The 19,665-nt window shown below is 42.7% G+C and overlaps 1 protein-coding gene across 2 annotated transcripts in view; it reads left to right on the top strand.

Annotated features, from left to right (window-relative positions):
* Positions 1-19,665, top strand: part of LOC309389037 (complement C3-like) — a 213,395-nt gene that overhangs the window by 157,040 nt on the left and 36,690 nt on the right. The window contains exons 36-40 of one of the 2 annotated variants that reach the window (XM_081946932.1): positions 647-736; positions 2,315-2,395; positions 8,400-8,483; positions 9,542-9,677; positions 15,128-15,432. In XM_081946932.1, coding sequence (XP_081803058.1) covers positions 647-736; positions 2,315-2,395; positions 8,400-8,483; positions 9,542-9,677; positions 15,128-15,269 — 533 coding nt within the window. In that variant the 3' untranslated portion in view covers positions 15,270-15,432. Of the gene's footprint in view, positions 1-646; positions 737-2,314; positions 2,396-8,399; positions 8,484-9,541; positions 9,678-15,127; positions 15,433-19,665 lie in introns of those variants that run through there. The other variant, XM_081946931.1, reaches the window with a different exon arrangement.

The following is a 19,665-nucleotide window of genomic DNA, read 5'->3' as shown; positions in this document are numbered from 1 at the left end:
CTGGATTCAGACTTACAACCATGTAGTCTGCTTAATGACCATGTGACTCAACTATTGCACTGACTCATTTAATGACCATAATTAAAATGGTTATAAAACCAAGTTTGGTCATGTGAAGACTCAACATATGACAGCAATGATTTACAACCAGAATTCAGGGATCAATTGTGGTTATACGTTAAGGACTACCTATAGTCTATTTTATGCTATGGAAAAGTGGCACATACAAGGAGGCATCAAAGGGGGCTAAAATGAGAAATGTAAACATTGTCACACCAGAAGCCCCACACCTTTTGCATGTTAATTGTGGCATTGCATGCATGCCCAAAACTTCCAATGCAATGCCATTTGACAAAAGGAGCAGAATTCTGCAGATGTCCATGTTCCAACTTCCTAACTCCATTATATAATGGGATATACCTTTCTTATTGCATTGTAGGGCTCTGTGCTTCTCAGGTAAATATTTAACAAAATTCAATCAGCCGATCAATACCCTTAATTAGTTTCCATTGCATTGTCAGGTCAGACATATTAGAAATATCCTTGAGAAAATGGGTTACTCTTTGTTCTTCTAAATAATTATATCTATAATCATCATAGATTTCTTGATGTGACGTATGGACATAATGTTTAATTCTTCCTTTAGATGAAAAATGTACCAAGTTCTACCATCCAGATAAAGGAACAGGCCTTCTCAGTAGGATATGTGATGGTAACATTTGCCGATGTGCAGAAGGTAAGTTGGGACATTCCAAGCTGGCCAACACCCTGGAAGATAGGCTCAAAATCCAGATGGATCTCAATAGACTTGAACACTGTGTCTTATCTAACAAAATGAAATTCAATGTAGAGAAAAGTTAAGGTTTTATATTTAGGCAAGAAAAAACAAGTGCACAGGTATAGTATAAGTCCGTGATAGCGAACCTATGGCACGCATGCTAGAAGTGGCACACAGAGCCATTTCTCTGAGTATGCGAGCTGTCACCCGTTGCTCTTCTGGAATCTGGCGCACCAGCCAGCTGGTCTTCATGTACATGGGAGCACCAAAAACCGGAAGACCAGCCTCCCTGTGCACATGTCCATGCCAGTCTTGTCTTCCGGATTTTGGCATGCATGCGTGCGCAAAAACCAGCTGGAAACCAGAAGAACATCTTCCCAACATACGCATGCTCTTCCAGTTTCTGGCACATGCACTCCAAATGCAGCACTTGGTGCTGAAAACATTCACCAACAGTGGTATAAGTGGTACCTGGTTCAATAGTAATAATTGCGACAATATTCTTGGTGTCCTAGTGGACAATCACTTAAATATGAGCCAACAGTGTGCTGCAGCTACCAAAAACACCAACACCGTGCCAGGTTGCATAAACAGATAGAACCAAGATCATGTGAAGTGTTAGTACCACTTTATAATGCCACAATTAGAATACTGCATCCAATTTTGGTCACCACAATATAAAAAAGATGTTGAACCTCTGGAAAGAGTGCAGAGTGCAGAGAAGATCAACAAAGATAATTGGAGGCTAAAACATATGACGAATGGTTGCAGGATTTGAGTATGTCTACCTAGTGAAAAGAAGGACTGGGGTGACATGATAGCAATGTTCCAATATTTAAGGGGCTGCCATTAAGAAAAGAGGGTCAGCCTTATCTCCAAAACACCTGAAGGCAAGACAAGAAGCAATGGTTGGAAACCAATCAAGGAGAGAAGCAACCTGGAATTAAGGAGAAATTTCCAAACAATTAGAACTATTAATCAGTGGAATGATTTGCCTCCAGAAAATGGTTGCTCCAACATTGCAGGTGTTTAAGAAGAGATTGGACAATTGTTTGTCTGAAATGGTAAAAGTCTGAATGATCCTAAATGGTCTGAAATGTTCCTGCCTGAACAGGGGGTTGGACTAGAACACCTCCAAGTTCCCTCCCAAACTCTATTATTCTGTTATTACTGAATTATTTCAGAGCATAATAAACCTTATGTCAGAGGTGTAGAATTGCTTTTGAAAAAGCCAGTGTTTTCTTTGCTCCTTAAATACAGTACAAATCTTATCTGATTTTCTCTTCAGAAAAAATAAGACTGCAAGCATTTGAAATGCCACATTATGAACTAAGTATGTAATTAGCTCTAGATAGTAGGGTCTTGCATTTAAATTAGTGTTACTTGTTTCTGATTATTAAACACAGATGTCTTCTAAAAATGAGATGTTACCTGCTCTGTGCTGGCTACTTTTTGCCCTAGCAATGTCTTTTAAATCAGAAGATGTATCCTCAACTGTCAATCCAACATTCTGTCTTCTCTTTTCTCCCCTTGAAGAAACCTGTTCCTCCAACCAGCAGGAAAAGATTGATCTCCCGTTACGAATTCAAAAAGCCTGCGATCCAAATGTGGATTATGGTATTTATATTGTAGAATCTTATTAATAAGGTAGTGGTGTCTTTCATTGTTAATGGTCTATGTCTAATTAACATGATTTGGAGAAGCCACTTTGAATTTATTTATAAGATGGATTTTTTTTACCCTCAGAATACACACCTTCATCCTACAGTGATATTTTTCTAATTAACATGGTGCTGCTCATGTCAAGGTTCCAAATAAAACACCCATAGCAAACAGAACTCTGAGGCAAGCAGTTCCTCAAAGAACAAGTTCATTGGATGTATCATATTGGCACAGACTGGTGAATACCGACTCTAAAGGTCCCCATGGTTTTCACTTAATTGAAAGTAAAAGTTTTCCTCCCTTTCCCAAACAATCAGTCACATGGTCCAATCAAGGTGCTGTCTGGTTGCTTGGAAACTACACTTCTCTCTTCAGCCACCTATGGGAATATCCTTGGTTCTCAGGAGAAACTATTTTGTTTTGGCTACAAAGCTCCAGTTATCTATTTCCCCCTCCCTATCCCTCAGCACCATTGTGGCAACACTGAAGCCTCCAAGATGGTCTCAGTCAGGCTAGCCTCAGAGCTGACAGGTGGCCCCCCTTAAGAAAAAAACTTCCTGCAAGAAAAGAAAATCACAAAGAGGTTAATTAGGACCCAAGCTAACCCCCATTGCCTCCCCCCAGAGGTCCCTTAGGCTTCTGGGGGTATTTCACATGAAATTGCTTGACCAATCTATCAGCTTTCATATCACAGGTCTTGACCCAGGTAGCTTCTGATAGTGGGTACCATATCCATTGCACTAAATACTGCAATCTCTCCTTGTACAATCTCGAACCTAAAATTTACTTGACCTCATAGTGCCTCTCTCCCTGATCTACAATTGATTTTGGGATTGCCTGATCTACTGGCCTGAGCTGGGAACCTACCACCGGCTTTAACAAGCTGCTGTGAAAGACCGGATGCACTTTCCCAAACAGGTGGGGGAGTTTAAGCTGTACGGTAACAGTGTCAATTACTTTCACTATCAGAAAAGGCCCAATAAACTTGGGCCACAACTTCTTGCAAGGGATTTTTAGCTTCAAGTACTTCATTGAGAGATAAACCTTGTTTCCCACTTGGAAAGGGAATTGGGGAACTTGACCTTTGTCGGCTTGCACTTTATGGGTTTCTGCCGCTTCTCGAATACTTGGTATTCTCCCGTGCTTTTTTTAGGGACTCCATCCATTCAGTCAATGAGGGTGGCTCCCTAGGGAGTTCAGGCATGGGGATGAATTCCATGCCACTGGTGACTTGGAAAGGGGTTAATCTGGTGCTACTATGCACTGCATTGTTATATGCCACTTCAGCAAACGGCAGCAGCTCTGCCCAATTCATTTCTTGATAGTCGGCATAGCACCTCAAGTATTTCTCCACCATCAAGTTCACTCATTCCGTACCCCATTGGTACTTGGATGAAACACTGAGCTAAGCCCCTGTGAGGACCAAATGGACTTTATGTACTCCCTTCAGAACGTGGTGGTAAATTGGACCCACCTATCAGAGATGATCCTGCAGGGAACCCCATGCAGCCTATAGATGTGTTTCACAAACAATTTGGCCAGCTTATTTGTGGATGGGAGACCAGGACAAACTATGAAATGGGCTTGTTTTGAGAACAAGTCTATTACGATCCAAATGACTGTATTTCCCCCACTATAAGGGAGTTCTACAATGAAGTCCATGGCAATCTCCTCCCAGGGCTGGGATGGATCTGTCACTTGTTGGAGCCTGGGGGTTTTCCTGGCCTTTTTTTCCTGGCTGCACAACTGGTGTAGCTCTTGACATAGTCCTCAATGTCCTTTTTTATCTTTGGCCACCAAAATTACTTCCTGGCCAGTTTTGGTGGCCAATTTTTTAAATAACCAAAGTGCCCCACTTGCTTGGAGTTGTGACTTTTCTGCAGTATTTGGACCCATAGACTATTGGGCATGTACAATTTTGAGCCTTTCTATGGTAGTCCATCATTGAGGGTCAGTACCCCCTTGTTGTCCTTGTAGCATGGGTCATTTGGCAGTTCATATTTTAGCCTTTGGTTCATCACTCCCCCACCTGTATTTCTTTGCCACTTCACCTGTCCCCTGATTGTGGCTTGCACTGCTGGTTGGGGGTGAGGGAGCATGGCATGGACCACCTCCTCATGTTTGCTGTTGTATTGTGGTTGATGCATTGGCCAGGAGTTCCTACCCCCCAAGATGTATTTCAGCTCAAAATTAAACCATTTTAACTACTGCACCCGTTGGACTTGTTTTATGGAGAGTCGGGGGGGTGGGTGTTGAGTGCCTCCAGGTTCTTGGAATTGGTCCACACCTCAAAAGGCACGGCTGCCTTCAAAAAAGTGTTGCCACATTAGTAGGGCCCACTGGACCACACAGACTTCCCTCTCCCACACTGCCCACATCCTCACGGTTTCTGTCAATTTTTTGGAGATATATGCGCAAGGTTGCAGGTTACCCTCTGTGTTTCTTTGAAGGAGGATCCATGCAATGGCCACATCACTGGCATTGGCTTGGCCATGAAGGATTGCTCTAGATTGGGATGTTTGAGGATCAGCTCCTTGGCAAATAGCTTTTTGAGCTCCTCGAATGCCCGCTGACACTCTAGGTTCCAGTTTAGGGATTGGCTTGGTCAGTGATAGGCAAAGCAATTTCAGCAAGAAAGGGGATGAACTGTTTGTAAAAGTTTGCAAACCCCAGGAAGCTTTGAAGCGGCTTTCAGGTGCAAGGGGTCCACCAGTCTAGGACCACTTTACCTTTTGCCGGGTTCATTTCCATGCCTTTACTTGACACTCGGTAGCCCAGGTAGTCTAGGCTGGACTTGTGGAATTCACATTTTGACAGCTTTGCATATAGCTTAGCCCCAAGCAGTTTCTTTAGTATCTGGCGAACTAGTTTGATGTGTTCCTCAAGGGTCTTGGGGAAGATGAAAATGTCATCTAAGTACACGAGGACCCCTTTGTATAGGTGCTCATGCAGCACCTCGGTGATCAACTGTATGAAGACCCTGGGTGCTCCTTGTGGGCCAAAGAGCATCACTTTGAATTGAAAGCTCCCTAAGGGGCAGTTGAAGGTAGTTTTCTATTTGTCGCCTTCTTTAATTCGTAGCTGGGAATAGGCCTCTCGTAGGTCTGGTTTTGTAAACACTTTCCCTTTGTCAGGTGGGCTAGTATGTCCTTCATGAGGGGGAATGTGTATGTATTTTCCAGGCCTACTGTGTGTATTCCTCTAAAATTAATGCAGAGAGCCTCATCGACCCATCTTTTTTCTCTTTAAAGAGGACTGGGGCAGCCACCCTGGATTTGGTGGGCTGTGTGAATCCATGGGCTAGGTTGGTATCAATGTACACTCTCAGCTATGTCATTTCTTTAAGGGTCATGGAGTACATTTTGGTTTAGGAAGTTTAGCCCCTGGTATGAATTATATCGTGCAGTCCATGGGGAAGTGGGGGGGGAAGCAAGTTGCATTCTTTCTCGCAGAACACTTGACTAGATCTCAGTATTTCTTGGGGATCTGGAGGGTGCGGGAAGCAGCATTGAGGTGGCTGTGGTGGTCTTGGTTCGTTTAGTGTTTCTAAACAGCTGGACTACTCCCTTTGTGGTGTCCCAGGGATGGGGGAGAGGGCCTATTCCCAGTCTCAGTTTTCTGCAGCCATCTTCCCAGGAGATGGTGGAGCCCCATTTATCTAGCCATGTTAGGCCTAGAATCATTGCTTCTGTCATTTTGGGTGCCACCTCGAAATAGATGAATTCCCAGTGCCAGCTGATCTCTAATCTGACAGGCTCCATGAGGAGCATGGAAGAGACTTCACCTATTAACGACCCATTGACTTGCTCAAATTGTATGGGGTGGATCAGGGCCTTTGTCCTGATTCCTAGCCTTAAGATTATGGGTAGGCTGACCAGGCAACAAGTATAGCCTGTGTCTATGATTGCTTCCACTTCCCCTTGTGCCCGTCTTGTACACCACTAGCCTCAACTGGATGGTGAATGGATGGATGGCTTCACTTACCATTGGGTCATCCTCACCCTCATCATTGCTGTTGTAGACCATTGGTGGTTGGGCTTCCTGGGCCGGAGTTTCCTCTTCCTCACTCTGGAGAGGGAAGACTTCAACAGCTTGGCGAGCAAATTTTCCCCTCTCTGTAGCTTTTCACAGTGATTTTTTTCAGCTTGGCTGCTTCTGAGATATTCGCCTTTGGCATGGGGCTGGAGGCAGGCACTCAGCCACTCAGTGGTCCTGCTGGCCGCACTTGATTGGCTTCATTGAAGTTCCCCTCAGTTGTTCATCTGCTTGGCGAGGACTGGACTGTCAGCTGAGTTGCCGCCACTCTGGCTGGCTCTCTGGCTTCCTTTCAGTCAGTCCCTTCTTCTCATGGCAATGAAGCTCGAAGTCCATGGCCACTGCCATCTGATACCATTCATGGATGCGGTCAGGGACCCCTAGGCAGATGCAGGTTTGGAGCAGTCCCTTGTCCAAACCTTCCTTAAAGAAGTAGACCAGGATCCACTCAGGCCATTGCTGCAGTTTGCTGGCCACTCTTCTGAACTCTTGATGTATTCTTTGGCAGGGTGGTCCCTCTGCCCTTGATCTCTGCCTCAACTTCCTGGGCTTGGTATTAATCCTCGAATCTAATTAAAAGTAAAGGTTTTCCCCCTTTCCCAAACAATAAGTCACATGGTCCAATCAGGTGCTGTCTGGTTGCTTGGAAACTACACTCCTCTTCAGCCACCTGTGGAATGTTCTTGGTTTTCAGGAGAAACTATTGTGTTTTGGCTACAAAACCCCAGCTATCACTATTCCCCCCTCCCTATCCCTCAGCACCATTGTGACAACACTGAAGCCTCCCCTGTCAGGCTAGCTTCAGAGTTTGTTGGTGTGTTAAGTGACCTTCCAGAGTAGCATAACAATTCATGGCTCCTAAAAATAGATCTGTATCAATGAGTAAGCAGAGCCAAAACACCGGGGAACATTTTCATGCTCTACACACTAATTGTTTTCACTCTCAATTCTTCAAAAAGCAGCATGAAGCCAAAGTGCAGTTATCTGCATGGCCCCAACTTCAAAACCCAGAGTTTAAGCACTACAGTGCTATAAAATGGAGGGAGGTGAAAGTTTTCACAAAAGGGGGAAAGGGTTTCTTGGAAGCTTAGCCTCCGAGATAGCCCAGACAGGAAGAGCAGCCAGGCACGTCAGCAGGATCTTTAGCCTAAAGTTACATTAAACAGATTTGTGAAGACCAAAAGTATTTCTCCCATCCTCCTTTTCTAGAGTCTGGAGAACTAGGGAGGGTCACCTCTGAAACTCTTCCTATGTTTTTCCCACACCCACAGACTGAGCTGCCTCTCATCAAACCGTTGGCTAGGTAGGCTGCAGATCTTCCTCTTGTCTCCCAAGGTCCGTCCAACAAACCTGTAATGGTATCTGGGAATGGCCTTGGGAGATGGCTAGACAAGGGGCAGCTTAGCCTACACAAAAGGAATTCAAGTGGGGCAAATGTCTCCCCAAAAACCCTTCCTAGTTTCTTGGGCTGTAAAAGGGAAAGGAAAGTAATTTTAGTCCATCTGGCCATAGGTCCTGTCTGGACTACCTCACATGACTGATAATAGCATCACACTCATAGAACCAGGGCACCTCAAGAGAAAATACACAACCTGCATCCATGAACCCCACACAGTGGAGCTAGTACTCAGCGGCCTCACTTGGAGGATTCTAGACTGCCACAAGGATCCAGCCTGGAAGTGCCCATAGTCTAGGTGGAAAGGTTAGCAGTGCCTGTCCCAAAGGTGCTTTTCCAAAAGGCAGCTGGACTTTCTTGGTAAGACAGGAAATCCAGTTGCCTTTTGGAAAATCACCTTTGGGACCTGGATGGTTGGGAATCTCCACAGACAATTAGCAGCACCTGTGCCTCTCTGATTATGCCAGTCATGGTGAATAAATAATCAGCTGTCTTAATGAGTATTGTTTCTGTCTTTGTTCTTAAAAGTCTACAAAACCAAGCTGCTTCGAATAGAAGAAAAAGACGGTAATGATATCTATGTCATGGATGTTTTAGAAGTTATTAAAAGAGGTAAGAATTTTCTCTCAAAATGTAAAAAAGGGCACCCTTAAAAACCTTATTTGTAAGTTTGTAAAATATGTAGGACATATTTTATTGCACAGAAGTTCACATATCTATGGAACAGTAAAGTGCCGTATTTCCCATTGGCAGTCAGGTAGAAGTTCTCTCAAAATGCGCATGATTGAATATTTCCCAGTTTTTTTGGTAACACTTTGGGATTCATCATCCTCACAAATGCATTTCAGTAATTCCTTCAAACTTCCCTCATTCATGAATTATCAAAAGGAATAAGGGGATTTCAGTCTGCTTTCTTAAAACAAAGTCTCCCTTGTAAAGCTTCTGGTTACAGTAAGGATGCCGAAACAGGTGGAGGTCTGGTGAACTCTTGCTTGTAAGAGGAGCCTGCCTTTAAACTGATCTCTCCACTCTTTTTCTGTGTTTTAAAGAGAGGAAACATCTTACTCCTCATCATTATCACTGTAATTCAAGCTCACCGTAGGGTTTTTCTAAACAGAATGTTTCTGTTTCAAATAAGGATTTTTTCCATGAGGATGAGGAGCTAGGGATGAGTTACATCAGAAAAAGAGGAAGGAGCCATTTTTAGCTTTCTACCAGTTTTCTGTATCCTGATCAATCTGCTCCAGTGAATCAGAAGATCCGCCAACCAGTGTGAGAAGGATCTGTTGTAAGGTGGGGGGGCTGTCAATGGGCCTCCTTCCCTCTGCAAAAGTGGCCTTCCTTTCACTTCTGTTGATAGGAATCTTCCCCGGATGATCCACAGACAGATGAGGTTAGCCTGAAAAGGGATCCAGTACTGAGATAGGGAACTGGTTTTTCAGGGTCAGGTGCTGCAGTATCTGTGTTGCCTCTCTGAGGAAAAAGGTAGAGCTGAGAAGATGGTTTGTTTGCCCCAAGGTGATAAATATGGACCAACAGAAGTTGAAGAAAGGGCCAATGCACCCACTAAATGCATCTATTCCTTCTTCTCTGGTCACTTAACATAACTTTCCAATGTAAGACTATGTCCCTATTGAAATATTTATTCAGATTCTATCTAATTTCTGCAGGCACTGACCAAAATCCACAAGCAAAGGCCCGCCAGTATGTAAGTCAAAGGAAATGCCAGGAGGCTCTGAATCTGAAGCTGGACAATGATTATCTGATCTGGGGTCTCAGCAGTGACCTGTGGCACATGAAAGATAAGTATGTGCTTCACTTTTTAAAAAAATTCTAAAATTTTATAGGCTTTATTTTTCTGCTATCAAATCCACAGAACACCTAAAATATATCTACAGTGCCATGGAATGTTGTGTTACATTTTTGAAAGCAACCCTAATCTGAATATATGATGATGAGGATGATGAGGATGATGAGGATGATGAGGATGAGGATGATGCTTTGGGTTCAGTCGAGTCCAGCTTTTGGCAATTTTATGGTTCAGGTCCCAAAGATGCTTTTTCAAAAGGCAACTGGACTCTTGAAAACATTTTGAAAAAGCACCTTTGGGACAACCATGACCTGGATGACTGAAAATCTTCATAGACATTTAGCTATAGTACAGGTCTCTCCAACGGTAGGTTCCTCTCTCCATCACTACCGGTACGTTGCTCATGGGGCCACGTGTCCTGTTTGTGCACATGTGCTGCGCATGCATGCGCACTCCACCGCCCCTGTGACACCCAGCTGCTTGTCGGAACTCACACTGTGCGTGCATGTGCAATTGGCCGCTTGCTTTAAAAACAGGTATAGAAGGTGGACAGGTGGGCCAAACGAGCTACCGTACCAGTACGCTGTCAGCTGCTCCCAGCTACTACCGGTACAGCAGTATCGGCCGTACTGGCCGGAACCCACCACGGGGTCTCTCCCTATCTTCTGATCTTGCACTATTCATTTGAATTTTGTGTGGTCTGGTTAGTGTCATCTTTGATAGTGTTCAGCCGCCATGTTCTTTGATGCCCTAGTTTCCTTTTACCGCTAATTTCTCCAAACATAATTACTTTCTCTAGTGAATTCCCCCGCATGGCATGCCAAAGTAAGTGAGATGCACTTTTGTGATTTTTGCCTTCTAGTGACATTTCTGGTGTGATGGGTCCAGTGCTTACTCCTTGCTGTCCAAGGAGTACTCAGGAGCCTTCTCTAGCACCAGAGCTCAAACTAGAGATTCTCTTCCTGTGTTGCTTTTTTAAGGCCCAGCTTTCACAACCATAAGTAGTTTCGGGGAATATAATAGAGGGAACTAACCTACATTTTGTGTGCCAGTCTGATGTCTTTGCTTTTCCATTTTTGGCTCATGTTCGTCATTGCTGTGCAACCCAGGGCGATCCAATGTTTTATTTCTGGGCTGCATTCACAGCTTTGAGCTATTTGCAATTCTAGGAATGTGAACTTTTCACACATTCTATCTCTTCACCATCAATTTTTTTATATGTTTCTTTTCCTTACAGTAGTCATGAGTGTAGTCTTTTTGATATTCAGGAAGAAAACAGAATTCTTACTTCTTTGATTATATTGAACAGATAACAGAATAAGAATTGGAAGGGACTTTGAGGTCTTTTGGGCTCTGTACCATTCTAGACAAATAGCTATCCAATCTCTTCTTAAAAACCTCCAGTGATGGAGCACCCCTAAATTCTGAAGGCAAAACATTCCACTCATTAATTGTTCTCACTGTCAGGAAATTTCTCCTTAGTTTTAGGTTGCTTCTCTCCTTGATTAGTTTCCATCCATTGATTCTTTTCCTGCCTTCCTGTGCTTTGGAAAAATAGGTCAGCCCTCTCTTCTTTGTGGCAGCCCCTCAAATATTGTTTATCATGTCACCTCAGTCCTTCTTTTCACCAGACTTGATATATAGTAACAGTAACAGAGTTGGAAGGGATCTTGGAGGTCATCTAGTCCAACCCTCTGCTTGTGCAGATCTGTTCTAGGGATTCAAGCCGTCGAATTGCTGACCTTTCTGATCCACAAGCTCAGTGTCATATCCAATTCTTGCAACTATTCTTAGCCTCCAACCCCATAATCATCTATGTTGCTCTTTTCTGCACTCTTCTCATCTTTTTTATATTGTGGTGATCAAAATTGGATGCAGTCATTATAAAGTGGCTTGTCATGTGATCTTGATTCTACCCTTCTGTTAAGGCAGCCTAGCACTGCATTGGCTTTTTTGGTGGTTGCAGAACATGTAAATGATCTTTTGATATTCCCAAGATTTTTTCCATAATCCATATCACATTTGCAATATGGTCATGGGTACTCACAACCCCCTGAGAAGCTGGCTTAGACCTTTCGATGATTGATGCTAAATATTGTCGTATAATTTTAAGCAGAACCTTCCTGATCTGAGAAATGAGAGCAATTGTGAGATAATTGGAGCCATCAAAGGGAGAGTCACCCTTTTTGGGGGGCATTTCCAATCCTGTGGCCACGTGTTTGTTTCCTAGATTTTCTGGCACAGGTCTCTAATGACTTGGGGTAGTACAGTTCTTAGTAATTCTGCAGGGATAGTGTCAACACCTGGAGTCAGGTCTGCCTCTCCTCAAGAAATCAAAACTCTTGAAACAATTAACAGTTCAAAAGGAATCTTTTATTGAAAGAAAAGGGATTGCAAGACAAAGGAAGCAGGATCTGAGGTTTTCTGCATAATTCAGTTAGGATAAAGCAGTTAGAAACCCCTCCCCTCAGTTCCATGTTGAACAAGACAATCCACAGGTGCGAAGTTGTTTTGATAATCTCAGGCTGAGAAGGTGATAAGAAATTGTTCTCAGGAGTCTCTTGTTGGAGGCTTCAGAACTGAGACAAAACAGATGGTCTCCCCCCCTCCCCCCCCCCGCTTACATTCCCAAGAAGGTAAATCAAAGTACAGGATACATAGGCATCAGGAAAAAGATTATAAACTGAGGAATGCACCTAGCCCCCTCCCCCCAAGAATGGCAGTATCCCAATAGGGATTTATGGGATCTGACAACAGGTCTCAGTAATTCTGCAGGGAAGTGTCAACACCTGGAGTTTTGTTATTTGGGAGTTGGTTCATCATCCATATGATCTCTTCCTCAAGAATGGCCAGTTCTATTTCTACTTGTCTTTCCACCCCATCCTGAGGCTGGGCCCCTTTGCTACCTGCATATAGCTGTTCTGTATATTCTCCCCATCTGTTCTTGATGTCTTATTGATTGGTCAGTTCTTTCCCTTACTTGTTTTTTTAAAGATTTTTTTTAAAATTTTAAAACAAACAAACATAAAAACCATCCTCCAGTTACATACAGTATGTTGATTGGTTACAAAACATTTGTGCTTCCTCACCATAGTCTTCACTTGCAATTTATATAGAATCTCATATTATCAATCTAATATATATGTATACAATTATTATCATTATAAAACATTTGACTATAACTATTATTACATCCTTTTATGTGAGATATTCTAAATATTCTAAATTTTGAATAAATTTATATTATGGCATTTCATGACATCATCCTAACACCATCCAGTAATATTACCTCTTTATATAGTATTCTATATAAAATTATTTATCTTTGGTTACAAAACTTTTATGCATCCTCTCCATAGTCCTCACTTACAATTTATATAAAATTTCATATTATCAATCTAGTATGTGTGTGTGTGTGTGTGTATGCATTATTATCATTGTTAATCATTTATTTGATTATAACTATTATTACTTCATTTTATGCATAATATTCTAAATTTAACTAAATTTAAATTAGTTTTTTATTATAGCATTTCATTACATCATGCTGTATCCTTCCAATAGTAGTGCAATCTTATATCTCTTGTCATTTGTAGTATTTTTGCTCTAATTGCTTTCTTGGTAAATCTTATATCGACTTCTCTTGGCAACTTGTTTTTCATTGCATATCTTGTAAAGACTTGAAACCCTCCGTCTGTTCCTTCCATCAACTTCCCTTTGGTTATCACCAATGCTTCTGCCAAAATTTCTATCATTACTTCTGCCAACTTTTCTCCCTTTTCTTCTTCTATATTCTGGAATCTGAGGTAAAATTCTAATCTGTCGATTTCTCATTTCAATATTCCACTCTTGTCTTTTCCAGCCACGCTCAATCTGCTGTCAATATCACCAATTTTCTTATCTCTTTGTTCATCTTTTTCTTCAATTTTTTGAACTCTGTCCTCATATTTCATCATCATTTGGTAAATATTCTCAATATTTCCATCTATTTTTTCTGTTCTTTGTTCAATATTTCCATTCTCTTTTCAATGCTCTCTGTTCTTACTTGTATTTTTTGAATTTCTTGCATAATCATTTGCAATGTCACTTCCTTTTCTTTTTCGTGTTGTGCCATTCCTCCAGTTAGTAAACACTGTCACTATAGAATCCAAAGCTTTTTTTATTAAATTCCAAACAAATTCACTGCAATCTTCTCTCTTTCTGAAAAGAAAGTCAAGGCTTTCTTTTCATTCCAATCCAGCTACTGATAGTACCCTAGAGGAGCACCTGTATAAACAACCCATGCTCTTCCCACTATCATTTTCAATAAACAAGCTCAGAAACCTTGAAATGTAGATCAAATGTTCAAAGAAAAAAAGAAAAACTATGTTTCCAAGCCTCCAAGCCTCTAAGTGGCAGTGTTACTTCTTTTCCTCTACTTTTCCTCCCCTCTTTATATTCCAAACTTAAGGAGAAAAAGAGAAGTTCTTAGGAAAAATGCAATAGAGCATTGAAAAATGAAAAAGAAAGAGAGTCTTAATCAATAAATATTAACAAAAAGAAAAAAAGAAGAAGAAAAACTGGTCCAGTTTAAAAAGTAAGAAGCATTTGTAAAAATTCCATCAATTAAAAGATTAAAGAAAAATAACACACTAAGTTTGACTCAGGCTTAATCTCGCCATTTAACCTCTTCTGTCTTCAATTTTAACTTTACTTTTAATCTTTTTGGGTGTTCTCTTTTCTAATAATAAATTTTATCTCACCAATTCGACACACTTTCTTTCCTGCTTTCCTTCCGTTTTGGAGCTGTCCCAACTTTCAGCAGCTTCAATGGCTGCTTCTCTGTGGCTGGAAAAAGGGCTTCTCCTGGATCTACCAGGGAGTTTGTGATGACCCTGGGATCAGCAGGATGTGCCCTTCTCTATCACTGTCTCTATGGGACGGTTTAGGTCCAAAAGGACCATCCAGCAGCAGAGATATCTACAGTGATCTTGGAGCTCCAAGATTGCATGTCGTACCATTATGACGTCAGCCCCACCTCTCCTCCCCTTACTTGTTTTTAATGATGCTTTTTGGAGCAATAAATGGTCCTCTGATCTTTTTGACTTGCCTAAAAGCATTCTTGGTGTGACCCTTCATGGTCTGCTTCGAGATTTTACACCGCTTATCCCGATAAATGTCACTGTTCTTCCTTACTGCTCTCTGGAAAGCTGCACTCAGTCTTCTTGCTTCTTCCCATTTGTCTGCTGCTTTGGCTGCTTTTCTTTGCTCAGCTATTTTGATGGTTTCATCTGAGAGTCATCTGCGCTTTTTCTCTGGCTTCTTGCATAGTATCTTCTGCAAGGATGAAATTATTAAAATGTATAAATGGATTCAGTCCAAGCATAGCACATTGCTCCAACAGGAGACAGTTGAACTAATTTCCTTGCAGGGTTAAATTTTAAGCTATCCTGTTTCCTCTTTCCAGAATTTCCTATCTCATTACAAAGAGCACCTGGATTGAGAGATGGCCAAGTGAAGACGAATGTCAGGATGAAGAATTCCAGAATTTATGTGCAAACATTGGCCAGTTGTCTGACATGTTAAGTATTTTTGGATGCCCCACTTAATGTTTAGAAGAATCAATGATAGGAAGAAAATTCTCAGAAAACAGATTTTTGAGCCAATACATATATGTTATTTTGTCTCATAATTTTTTAGTTTTCTTTCATTTGCTGTGCTATTTTCCTTTAAATTGTTTATACATAAAATAAATTTGGTGTCCTGTTGATTATTAATAAGCAATGATGTTTCAGGATTGTTATTTCTTCTTCTTCTTCTGATCCATCTAATAATTTAATTTGTCTGAGAAGATTATAAAGTACTGTTTTAATGATGGATGAATGAGTTGGTGCAGTGGTGGGATTCAAGGTTTTTTACTACCGGTTCTGTGGGCGTGACTTGGTGGGTGTGACTTGGTAGGGGGCAATGTGAGTGAATGGGCCTGAATAGGTTGGAAAAAATGCTTTAAAAGTGAAATAAAGAGGGTCTGACAATTGTGTGGCTCACAGCTGATCCGCGCAATCGTTGGAACCATTTTTTCCCACTTTTTAAAGCATTTTTTCTCTACCTATTTGTCCAAACAGGCAGGGGAAAAATGCTTTAAAAAGTGAAAAAAAGTTGGCCATACCCATTCGGTCACATGACACACACACCCAGCCACACCCACAGGACCGGTGGCAAAAAAAAAATAGATATCACCACTGCGCAGTGCCATTATCTTTAGGGAGTTGCAGTCTCAAAGCTCGCATGGCAAGAGAAAAGGCAGCTATGTGTGCTGCTGTTGCCATTCCAGATGGCTGTCTTGGGAGCAAGGGGGAGTAAGGAGGGCAGCCTGAAGGTTCACTCGCTTGCTTTGCTCGCTTCCTTTTCTCTTCCTAGCTCCTTTCGTCCCCCTTCTTTCTCATTTAGGTAGCCACGGCTGCAGTCTCAAAGATTGGGAGGGCCATGTGGAAAGAGAAAAGGCAGTGGAATTTGCAAGAATGGAGGTGGGACTTAGGAGAACAAAGCAAGCAATGCTTCAGGCCTGCCAGCTGGCATCTTTATCCCCCTCACTCTCGAGGCTTTATAGTGTTTTGGGGATGAGGGGAGTGTGCTTCTGAGCAGCAGGCAAGCGACCCTCAGGGGCGAGCACCATGCTGGGGAACTATGTACCTTGACCAGGCAGTTTCTGTTGGATTTCCTTCCTGGAGCTGGGCCTGAAACATGGCCAAGCCTTGCTGAACATGGAGGGTCCCCTCCCTCATCAACAGCCTTACCTTCTCAGGCCAGGTGAAGGGTGGCAGCATGGGAGACAGCTGGGCAAGTGAACGAAGGCAGAAATTACCAGGTAGAAATCAGCTGGGCCATGTGGTCAAGGCAAGCGAGGGAACCAGTCCAGAGAGCAGCAGCAGCAACTATGTTGCTGGCGTGACTCTAGGTAGGTGAGGCACGAAAAGGAGTGAAGGGGAGGGGCGGGTGGGGCAAGGAGGGGCAAGTGGGCAGGCAGGGTGAGTAGCAAGCAGGCGGGCAGGGGTGAGTGGCAACCAGGTGACTGGGCAGGTGGGGGTGGGACCAGCCAGAGGTGGTATTTGCCAGTTCTCCAAACCAGGTAAAATTTCTGCTATTGGTTCTCCCGAACCGGTCCGAACCAGCTTCATACCACTTTTGAGTTGGTGGGTGATTAACTGGGATTGGTGAGTTGGGGAGAGAATTAGGTGGCACAACACTATGGAGAATAGAAATTTACTTCCTTGTAATTTTATCCCAGTAACTAGAATAGATAGATCTCTGCATTTTCTGAGTTTCCACCAAAGGCGATACTAAAAGTCCTTTTTCATTTCCTGCAAATTGCAAAGGCATGCACATATATAATTCTCCATGCATACAGCTTTCCATCCACATTGAATTCCCCCATCCACAAATTCCAGAATGTACACCAACCCATGGACCCATTCCACTCATAACTGAGGAAGAAGTCAACAATGCTGTGGACAGAATAAAGAATGTGAAGGGTCCTGGACTGGACCATCTGCTTGCAGATGTTTGGAAACTAAAGGAAGTGTGAGACACAGAGATACCTTGACTGACTGAGTTCTTCAATGCTGTAATGAACACTAGCCATCTACCAACTGATTGGTCAACAAACGTAACAGTTCCCATCTTCAAGAACAAAGGTGACCCAGCTGACTATGCCAACTATCACCCAATCCACCTTCTGTCTCACACTATGAAGATCTTTGAGAGAATCTTTGATCAACACATTCGCAGCATCACCCAACTCACCATCAACCAATGTGGCTTCATTAAAGGATGTGTATGTGGCAAAATGATCAAAGTTCCATCCCTCTTAATGTTTAGCAGCATGCCAGTAAAGTGATCCTCTGCTCCGTGTCCCTTTGAGGTCACTCTTTTCCAATCTAAGTGAAGGTCAGAAAGGGGAGGTAAATGCTCCCAGATCCCAACTGGTCCCCGGAATGGAGAGGAAAGATGTTAGTCTAATGCAGTGCTTCTCAAATAGTGGGGCGGGCCCCGCAGGGGGGGGGGGCGAGGCTCCATAAAGGGGGGCTCAGCTCAAATTATTTTATATATTTTTGTTTTGCAGGTTAAAGTTTTTTTTAATATTGTGTTCCTTTAAATCCTGTGCTCCTTTAAATCTTTTCTGCTACAGTTAATAAAGCTATTCTTTATTGTAAATTGATCCACATTTCTTTCTTTTTTTATTCTCTTATACGTTAATAAGGATACAGTGTTATGCAGAGGTGTACTTATAACAATTTTATAGACAAATGATACTATTTACAGTCGCGCGGGGGGCGTGAAATGTTTTCTTCTTCCTAGGGGGGGCATGACAGAAAATAATTGAGAAGCACTGGTCTAATGGAAGTTGGGTAAACAAGGCCAAGCCAGAGACTCCAGATGTGTAGCCTTTGGGTTGGGGGATGCCAATAAAAGAGTCTAAATGGGTGATATTCTCCAGGATCTGCTGTCTTTGTGGACTTTGGATGTTTAGATTTATCAAAAAGAAAGTAAAAACTTACACACATCCACACATCCATGAATTTCATTGAATGAGATTTTCTCATCTATCACTGACCTTTAACCAATTTTAACTCATTGTGTAAATAAATAGGAATCAGAATAAGAATAGAGCTGGAAGGGATCTTGGAGGCATTCTAGTCCAGCTCCCTGCTCAAGCAGGAGATCCTATACTAGTGATGGCAAACCTTTTTTTGGCTCACGTGTCAAAAGCAGGGGGAGCACAGGGGGGTCGTGCGTGGGCATGCCACACCCATAATGCTATGCGCACAACCCCAGTGCACATGCGGACATGACCAGCACTCCCCCCCCCATTTTTGGCGTGCTTTTTTGCCCTCCCCAGGTTTCAGAGGTGTTATAGGAAAACAGTCTCCCCTGACACCACCACCCCACCCCCGGGAAGCCCTCCAGAGGCTTCAGGGAAGTTTCGGAGTATGAGAAACTGGCCCTATGGGCAAACCGGAAGTTCGGAAATGGACTTCCAGTTTGTTCGTAGGGCCGATTTTAGCCCTCCGGCTAAAGGCTCCTGAATGCTCTGGAGGGCTAAAACTGGCCCTACGAGCAAACCGGAAGTTACTTCTGGTTTGCTCGTAGGGTTGTTTTTTGCCCTCCAGAGCCTTTAGGGAATCCTCCTGAAGGCTCCAGAGTGCTAAAGCGGCCCTACAAGGAAACTGGAAGTACGTTTCCAAACTTCCGGTTTGCCTGTAGGGCCAGTTTTCACGCTCTGGGCAAAAATGGCCTCAAAAGAAGGTCGAATGTTGGTTGGCCAGCTTTCAGGGCAACGCCTTGCGTGCCCTGACAAATGGCTCCACGTGCCACCTGTGGCACATGTAGCATAGATTCTCCATCATGGTCCTATACCATTTCAGACATTTAAGAGAGAAAACTCTGTGCACTCCCTTGTGTTCATTGGAGCATGAAGTTTCATCTTTAATAAAATAAATATGTTGCAGCAAATGTTTTCAGGGCACAGCAGGGCAGCATAAATGCTATTTTTCTGCCTTGCTTTGGTGTGGTGTGGTCCAGTCCTAGGGAAACCTCTGTTGGTCCGATAGAAACAACCCCCCCCCTCTCCTATCCACATTTCCTGCTGCAAGCATGTATCTGGGAAGGAAACATGGATAATTCTTTCCTTCCATTGGTCATAAGAGTATTGACGAAAATAGTAGGATGGTTTCAGAGGCTACCTTCTCAGGTCTGCTAATAAACATGTGCTACTTATCTGATATACTATATAACATTTGATATTCCCAACAGGAGATTCACATCTTGAGGCTTCAGGATGTAGTTATTGTAAATATCTTAAAACCATTTCCCAGGTGAAAGATATTGCTTTATTTTCTGATTAGAGGAGAACATTGTACATTAAAACATATACATCACACATTTCCAATCATCGTTAGGCACATGTTGTTTATGAAGGCCACAAAAGAACCAAAAAAATCTATC

This window comes from Natrix helvetica, assembly GCF_964273705.1.
Source record: "Natrix helvetica genome assembly, chromosome: 1".
NCBI lineage: Eukaryota > Metazoa > Chordata > Lepidosauria > Squamata > Natricidae > Natrix > Natrix helvetica.
Note: the sequence above shows the minus strand (reverse complement) of the source record. Positions and strands in the feature narration are given on the sequence as shown.